Here is a 7,237-nt window from a genome sequence, read left to right on the forward strand (position 1 = left end):
TATGTAGTAAACTTTTTCCTATGTACCATAGTATGAATAATATGGCAGGGGGGTAAAAATTTCCCGGGACAGTTTTACCTACCTTCTGTTTCTCATTGTTTTAATTGCTGAGGAGCTGAAATTTTGTTGTTGGTTTTAGTGAGGGATGTAGGTGTCATATATGTAGCAAACTTTTACCTATGTACGCTAGTATGAATAATATTGCAGGGGGGTAAAAATTTCCCGGGACAGTTTTACCCCCCTTCTGTTTCTCATTGTTGGAATTGTTGGGGGAGGTGAAATTTTGTTTTGGTTTTAGTGAGGGATGTAGGTGTCATATATGTAGTAAACTTTTACCTATGTACGCTAGTATGAATAATATGGCAGAGGGGTAAAAATTTCCAGGGACAGTTTTACGCCTTTCTGTTTCTCATTGTTGGAATTTTTGGGAAGGTGAAATTTTGTTTTGGTTTTAGCGAGAGATGTAGATGTCATATGTGTAGTAAACTTTTACCTATGTACCCTAGTATGAATAATATGGCAGGGGGGTAAAAATTTCCCGGGACAGTTTTACCCCCTTCTGTTTCTCATTGTTGTAATTGTTGGGTGAGGTGGAATTTTGTTGTTGGTTTAGTGAGGGATGTAGGTGTCATATATGTAGTAAACTTTTACCTATGTACGCTAGTATGAATAATATTGCAGGGAGGTAAAAATTTCCCGGGACAGTTTTACCCCCCTTCTGTTTCTCATTGTTGGAATTGTTGGGGGAGGTGAAATTTTGTTTTGGTTTTAGTGAGGGATGTAGGTGTCATATATGTAGTAAACTTTTACCTATGTACGCTAGTATGAATAATATGGCAGAGGGGTAAAAATTTCCAGGGACAGTTTTACGCCCTTCTGTTTGTCATTGTAGGAATTTTTGGGAAGGTGAAATTTTGTTTTGGTTTTAGCGAGAGATGTAGATGTCATATGTAGTAAACTTTTACCTATGTACGCTAGTATGAATAATGTGGAAGGACGGTAAAAATTCCCTGGGACAGTTTTACCCCCCTTCTGTTTCTCATTGTTGTAATTGTTGGGTGAGGTGGAATTTTGTTGTTGGTTTAGTGAGGGATGTAGGTGTCATATATGTAGTAAACTTTTACTTATGTACGATAGTATGAATAATATGGCAGGGTGGTAAAAATTTCCCGGGTCAGTTTTACCCTCCTTCTGTTTCATATTGTTGGAATTGTTGGGGCAGGTGAAATTTTGTTGTTAGTTTTAGTGAGGGACGTAGGTGTCATATATGTAGTAAACTTTTACCTATGTACGCTAGTATGAATAATGTATCAGGTGAGTAAAAAATTCCCGGGACAGTTTTACCCCCCTTCTGTTTCACATTGTTGGAATTTTTGGGGAGGTGAAACTTTGTTGTTGGTTTTAGTGAGGGATGTATGTGTCATATATGTAGTAAACTTTTACCTATGTACGCTATTATGAATAATATGGCAGATGGTAAAAATTTCCCGGGACAGTTTTACCCCGTTCTGTTTCTCATTGTTGGAATCTTTGGGGGAGATGAAATTTTGTTGTTGGTTTTAGTGAGAGATGTATGTGTCATATATGGAGTAAACTTTTACCTATGTACGCTAGTATGAATAATATGGCAGGGGGGTAAAAATTTCCCGGGACAGTTTTACCCCCCTTCTGTTTCTCATTGTTGGAATTGTTGGAGTAGGTGAAATTTTGTTGTTGGTTTTAGTGGGGGATGTAGGTGTCATATATGTAGTAAACTTTTACCTATGTACGCTATTATGAATAATATGGCAGGTGGTAAAAATTTCCTGGGACAGTTTTACCCCCCTTCTGTTTCTCATTGTTGAAATTGTTGGGAGCTGAAATTTTGTTGTTGGTTTTAGTGAGGTATGTAGGTGTCATATATGTAGGAAACTTTTACCTATGTACCCTAGTATGAATAATATGGCAGGGGGGTAAAAATTTCCCGGGATAGTTTTACCGCTCTTCTGTTTCTCATTGTTGGAATTGTTGGGGGAGGTGAAATTTTGTTTTGGTTTTAGTGAGGGATGTAGGTGTCACATATGTAGTAAACTTTTACCTATGTACCATAGTATGAATAATATGGCAGGGGGGTAAAAATTTCCTGGGACAGTTTTACCCCCCTTCTGTTTCTCATTGTTGGAATTGTTGGGGGAGGTAAAATTTTGTTGTTGGTTTTAGTGAGGGATGTAGTTTCATATATGTAGTAAACTTTTACCTATGTACGCTAGTATGAATAATATAGCAGGGAGGTAAAAATTTCCCGGGACAGTTTTACCCCCCTTCTGTTTCTCATTGTTGGAATTGTTGGGGCAGGTGAAATTTTGTTGTTGGTTTTAGTGAGGGATGTAGGTGTCATATATGAAGTAAACTTTTACCTCTGTACGCTAGTATGAATAATGTATCAGGGGGTTAAAATTTTCCCGGGACAGTTTTTCCCCCCTTCTGTTTCTCATCGTTGGAATTGTTGGGGGAGGTGAAATTTTTTTTTTTAGTGAGGGATGTAGGTGTCACATATGTAGTAAACTTTTACCTATGTACGCTATTATGAATAATATGGCAGGTGGTAAAAATTTCCCGGGACAGTTTTACCTACCTTCTGTTTCTCGTTGTTTTAATTGCTGGGGAGCTGAAATTTTGTTGTTGGTTTTAGTTAGGGATGTAGGTGTCATATATGTAGTAAACTTTTACCTATGTACGCTAGTATGAATAATATTGCAGGGGGGTAAAAATTTCCCGGGACAGTTTTACCCCCCTTCTGTTTCTCATTGTTGGAATTGTTGGGGCAGGTGAAATTTTGTTGTTGGTTTTAGTGAGGGATGTAGGTGTCATATATGAAGTAAACTTTTACCTATGTACGCTAGTATGAATAATGTATCAGGGGGTTAAAAATTTCCCGGGACAGTTTTTCCCCCCTTCTGTTTCTCATCGTTGGAATTGTTGGGGGAGGTGAAATTTTTTTTTGGTTTTAGTGAGGGATGTAGGTGTCACATATGTAGTAAATTTTTACCTATGTACGCTATTATGAATAATATGGCAGGTGGTAAAAATTTCCCGGGACAGTTTTACCTACCTTCTGTTTCTCATTGTTTTAATTGCTGGGGAGCTGAAATTTTGTTGTTGGTTTTAGTGAGGGATGTAGGTGTCATATATGTAGTAAACTTTTACCTATGTACGCTAGTATGAATAATATTGCAGGGGGGTAAAAATTTCCCGGGACAGTTTTACCCCCCTTCTGTTTCTCATTGTTGGAATTGTTGGGGGAGGTGAAATTTTGTTTTGGTTTTAGTGAGGGATGTAGGTGTCATATATGTAGTAAACTTTTACCTATGTACGCTAGTATGAATAATATGGCAGAGGGGTAAAAATTTCCAGGGACAGTTTTACGCCCTTCTGTTTCTCATTGTTGGAATTTTTGGGAAGGTGAAATTTTGTTTTGGTTTTAGTGAGAGATGTAGATGTCATGTGTGTAGTAAACTTTTACCTATGTACCCTAGTATGAATAATATGGCAGGGGGGTAAAAATTTCCCGGGACAGTTTTACCCCCTTCTGTTTCTCTTTGTTGGAATTGTGGGGCAGGTGAAATTTTGTTGTTGGTTTTAGTGAGGGATGTAGGTGTCATATATGTAGTAAACTTTTACCTATGTATGCTAGTATGAATAATATGGCAGGTGGTAAAAATTTCCCGGGACAGTTTTACCCCCCTTCTGTTTCTCATTGTTGGAATTGTTGGGGGAGGTGAAATTTTGTTGTTGGTTTTAGTGAGGGATGTAGGTGTCATATATGTAGTAAACCTTTACCTATGTACGCTAGTATGAATAATATGGCAGGGGGGTAAAAATTTCCCGGGACAGTTTTACCCGGGGGTAAAAATTTAAGGGGGTAAAACTATACCGTGACACCGGGTTCCACAGGGGGCTGAGTTGAAATCCAGTGTCTCTGTTAACGTTGTTCGGTTCGTGAACTATGGCAAGAGATTCGGTTACTATCCTGGTCCAGTAATTGGTGCTCTTGGTAATAATGGATGTGTCCTTAAATAAAACTTTATGTCCTTCAGTTAAACTGTGTTCAGCTAAACCTGATTTTTCTGGATGGAATAATCTAATGTAATTTTCGTGTTCTCTACAACGTTGTTCAATGGTGCGTCCTGTTTGTCCTATATAAGCCTTTCCGCATTCACAGTGTATACGATAGAAGCCTGGTGTCTTTAAGGTCAAGTCATCTTTGATCGGGCGAAGTAAGTTTCTGATTTTTGGTGGGGGTTTGTGTATGGTCTTGATGTTGTGTTTTTTCAGAATCCGGGAGATCTTTCCAGAAAGTTGTCCAGTGTATGGTAAAACTGCTATACTCAATGTTTCTTCAGTTTCTTCTTTGGATTTCCTCTGTTCAGAAAAGGTCCTTTTCAGGGCCAAACTGATATCACGCTTCTTGTAATTATTTTGGAGTAGCGTCTTCTTGAGATGATCCAGTTCCCGAGGGAGGGATTCTTCGTCTGAGATGTCTTTCGCTCTATGTGCTAGTGTGCTGATGACGGTGTTTCGCTGTGACTTATGATGAAAACTGACCTCTATTTCAATGGCAACAGTTTTCATCATAAGTCACAGCGAAACACCGTCATCACCACACTAGCACATAAAGCGGAAGACATCTCAGACGAAGAATCCCTCCCTCGGGAACTGGATCATCTCAAGAAGACGCTACTCCAGAATAATTACAAGAAGCGTGATATCAGTTTGGCCCAGAAAAGGACCTTTTCTGAACAGAGGAAATCCAAAGAAGAAACTGAAGAAACATTGGGTATTGCAGTTTTACCATACACTGGACAACTTTCTGGAAAGATCTCCCGGATTCTGAAAAAACACAACATCAAGACCATACACAACCCGCCACCAAAAATCAGAAACTTACTTCGCCCGATCAAAGATGACTTGGGCTTAAAAACACCAGGCGTGTATCGTATACCCTGTGAATGCGGAAAGGCTTATATAGGACAAACAGGACGCACCATTGAACAACGTTGTAGATAACACGAAAATTACATTAGATTATTCCATCCAGAAAAATCAGGTTTAGCTGAACACAGTTTAACTGAAGGACATAAAGTTTTATTTAAGGACACATCCATCATTACCAAGAGCACCAATTACTGGACCAGGATAGTAACCGAATCTCTTGCCATACTTCATGAACCGGACAACGTTAACAGAGACACTGGATTTCAACTCAGCCCCCTGTGGAACCCGGTCATCAGTACCACAGCAAAGAAAACGACACACAAACACCCAGATAACCCTCAGCCAATCAATACCACGGACTACGGAACATAGCCAGCCAACCACAGCTCCAGTCTTCAGATGGAATCAGCCAATCAGGAACCAGCATTTTCGCCAGTCCAGAGTATATATTACTTACGTCCGCTGATCTCTACATAATTGCCCTGATGATGAGAACGATAACAGTTCTCGAAATGTTGGCCTATCCACCAGTTTTCACCTGGCTGATTGCCCGAGAAGAACTTTATCGAACACTATCGAGTTTGCAACCGAGCCATGCAAAGCATATTTAAACTTTAGTCATGATCCTAGACGTGTCTCGCAAGTCCACAGTTTCACTGAAAATTGAGAATTTAATTTGACCACCAAGTTTGGTATTCATTACGAAAGTGTCTTAATGAATTTTTCAAGCATACTCTATATATTCGAATAATTCTGAAAAATATAAAAAAGACCTTATTTCTATATTACTGTTAGATTTCAGGAAACGAAACTTTATAATGCTAGCTTATTTTCTTGCTATGTTTAAATCCAATATTTTTATCTGTGCTCCCTTATCTTAACATATATCTATTGGTTTCAATTTTTCATTCAGATGTGTTTAAGTTTCTCCCTACATGACTTATCAAGCTTGTTTCGTCTCATTTTTGTTCCTTCGCTTTATTGATACTAATACATGTATATTTTGAAATTAGAATTATGCTCATGTTGTTGCTGATTTTAGTAAGGGAGAGAGACATGATTATGGGATAAGAAGGTGTATATTGAGTGGCATAGCTACTTGATTTAGCTGTCGCAATTTTTTAATGTGGAGTGTGTATGTTTTAGTATTTCAACATGAATAGAACCAACCAGAAGTGTTTTCCTAACAAGGAAATAGCAACATGAAATGTGAAATCTCTTTTAACAAACTGTCGAAATTTGAGGGTCGACAAATTTCCACTTTCGGGTACCGATTACCGTGAAACGCTGGTAGCCAGAATTAGCCCGGAATAGGGGTTTTATATTTAAAGAAATAACAATCACATCAAAATGCAGAAGTCTTTTAGTCTGAGTCTCTCATTTCTAGTTCTATTAGTCTTGTAGCTCTCAGTCTGTGGCAAAGATACAGATAGAAATAAGGGCAATGAATTATGATTATTTTTGTAGAACATTCCACTTTAATATCACAGAAATTTCATTTTCCAGTTTGCTTAGTTGTAAAAAATTATAGAGTATAGTACTCTACTATGTTAAATATGTGTATTGTCGTTGATTTGTGATGGCAGTCAGAAAGAGAAAAAAAGGTAAATTACAATAGTTTTGTATTAAGGGGAAGTATAACTACTTTTATTTTCCGGCTAGTTCTTACTACTACTACTACTACTATTAATAATAAAAATAATTAACATTATTATAACAACCTAGTTTACAACTAGGGTCTCATTTCTTTATCTTGCATGTGAGTCTCGGAAGTTTGGTACGCCACTTGTGTCTCTTATTCTGTGTGTCTCTCTTTCCGTTTCGTTTCGATGTTTGTTTTTGTGTTGTTAGCCTTTTATATTAAAGCTTTACATTACGTAACCTTTTTCTTTTACACGAGATTTTCTTTGAAGAAGGTGAGAGATCACTTTCCTGTCATATATATTTCTTACCATTTATCTTGATTGAACTGCTTAAGTACGATCATTATTTTGTAACTATCTATGTCATACATTGCTTTCACGATAAGAAAACATTCTTAACAGTCATTTATTTTATTATCTTATTTGCAGTTTGCCACACTGATATATTTGTAAGGAAAGTCATGTTTGGTCCAATGCCTTTCTAATTCTCAACCACCCCAACGACTCTATTTTTGGGCTACCTGCTATTGCAGGAAATGGAGAATTGCAGGTGGTAATGCACTTTTGGAGTTGTCCATACAAGGAGGAGATACAAGAATCAGCAAGGCAAGATATATTGA

The 7,237-nt window shown here is 37.8% G+C and overlaps 1 protein-coding gene across 1 annotated transcript; it reads left to right on the forward strand.

Moving 5' to 3' along the window:
- Window positions 1–4,572: 4,572 nt before the first annotated feature.
- On the forward strand, window positions 4,573–5,046 carry LOC145687593 (uncharacterized). Its single transcript, XM_081761059.1, has one exon. It carries the CDS (start codon window positions 4,573–4,575, stop codon window positions 5,044–5,046), a length of 474 nt encoding a protein of 157 aa, XP_081617185.1.
- Window positions 5,047–7,237: the final 2,191 nt, after the last annotated feature.

Source organism: Thermobia domestica, chromosome 6, assembly GCF_964235325.1.
Source record: "Thermobia domestica chromosome 6, izTheDome1.hap1.1, whole genome shotgun sequence".
NCBI lineage: Eukaryota > Metazoa > Arthropoda > Insecta > Zygentoma > Lepismatidae > Thermobia > Thermobia domestica.

Excerpts from the sequence above, each read along its gene's own strand:
- LOC145687593 (XM_081761059.1), top strand. The coding sequence starts at position 4,573 with ATGAAAACTGACCTCTATTTCAATGGCAACAGTTTTCATCATAAGTCA.